Below are 852 nucleotides of genomic sequence, written 5' to 3'. Positions count from 1 at the left end.
GTCTCGGAAGGCACCGTAACATCTGTAGGTCCCCGCCTGTGTGGAGGAGACTGGATTCAAGAGGAAGATGGTCTGGCGTCCTCCGTCCTGGGGGGTGCAGCTTTGGGTCTGGGTGACGTGATCTCCATCTTCTTTGGTGAGGATAAATACATCATGGTTGATTTTGGAGACACACTGCAACTTCACATTCTCCCCTGGAGCCACCACTGTGCCAGCCATGCTGGACAGGGAGGGCTTGTCATAAGCTCCTGAGAAAGAAGGAAGTTCAGTGATGAAGGGAAGGGTCACGTAGGCACTGTCCATTTTTGTCCCCTGGGAGCAGACGTGGCTCTGGTCTCTCTCCCGTCCTCGCCCCGCTCACCCTTGAGGAAGTCTCTCCGCATCATCCCTGAGACCTCCCCAAGGACAAGGCTTGGTCCTCCTGCTTCCTGTCCCCGAAGCCTGGTCCTTCCCTCGGCAGAGGGGTCAGTCCCGGCTCCGCTGCCTCTGTGTCCCCCTCACCGGTCATCACCAGCTGCAGGGGGTCACTGAACTGGGACCAGCGGCCTCCTCTCTGATAGGAGCAGTGGTACAGCCCTGGCTTGTCAAATGTCATCTCTGCGATACTCAAAGCGTTGGTCTTCCTGGACGTGATCTGTTCGTCTTTGTCCATGGGCTCAGGACTTCCCACTCTTGATATCCTGTACCCCTCAGCTTGTTTAGGTCCGTTACACAGGAGGGTCACAGGACTCTTAGCTGGAACTGTGGATCCAGGCAGAGCTGTGATACGAGGTGGGGGGAGAGTTCCTAGAACACAGGGAACAGGTAATAGACACACAAGCGTTTCTCCCTCCACCCTTCTATTTCTCCCCC

General features: G+C 56.5%; 1 protein-coding gene across 1 annotated transcript in view; it reads right to left on the bottom strand.

Moving 5' to 3' along the window:
• LOC105001774 (leukocyte immunoglobulin-like receptor subfamily A member 5) overlaps window positions 1-847 on the bottom strand; it is a gene marked incomplete at its 5' end in the record, with an annotated part of 6039 nt that extends 5192 nt beyond the window's left edge. The window contains 2 exons of the mRNA XM_010858165.1: window positions 1-248; window positions 502-847. Of these exons, the coding sequence (XP_010856467.1) occupies window positions 1-248; window positions 502-847 (594 nt within the window). The remainder of the gene's footprint in view (window positions 249-501) is intronic.
• Window positions 848-852: the final 5 nt, after the last annotated feature.

This window comes from Bison bison, unplaced genomic scaffold (assembly GCF_000754665.1).
Source record: "Bison bison bison isolate TAMUID 2011002044 unplaced genomic scaffold, Bison_UMD1.0 scf7180017855177, whole genome shotgun sequence".
In the NCBI taxonomy this organism is placed as follows: Eukaryota; Metazoa; Chordata; class Mammalia; order Artiodactyla; family Bovidae; genus Bison; species Bison bison.
The sequence above is the reverse complement of the archived record's forward strand: the minus strand, read 5'-3'. Positions and strand labels throughout refer to the sequence as shown.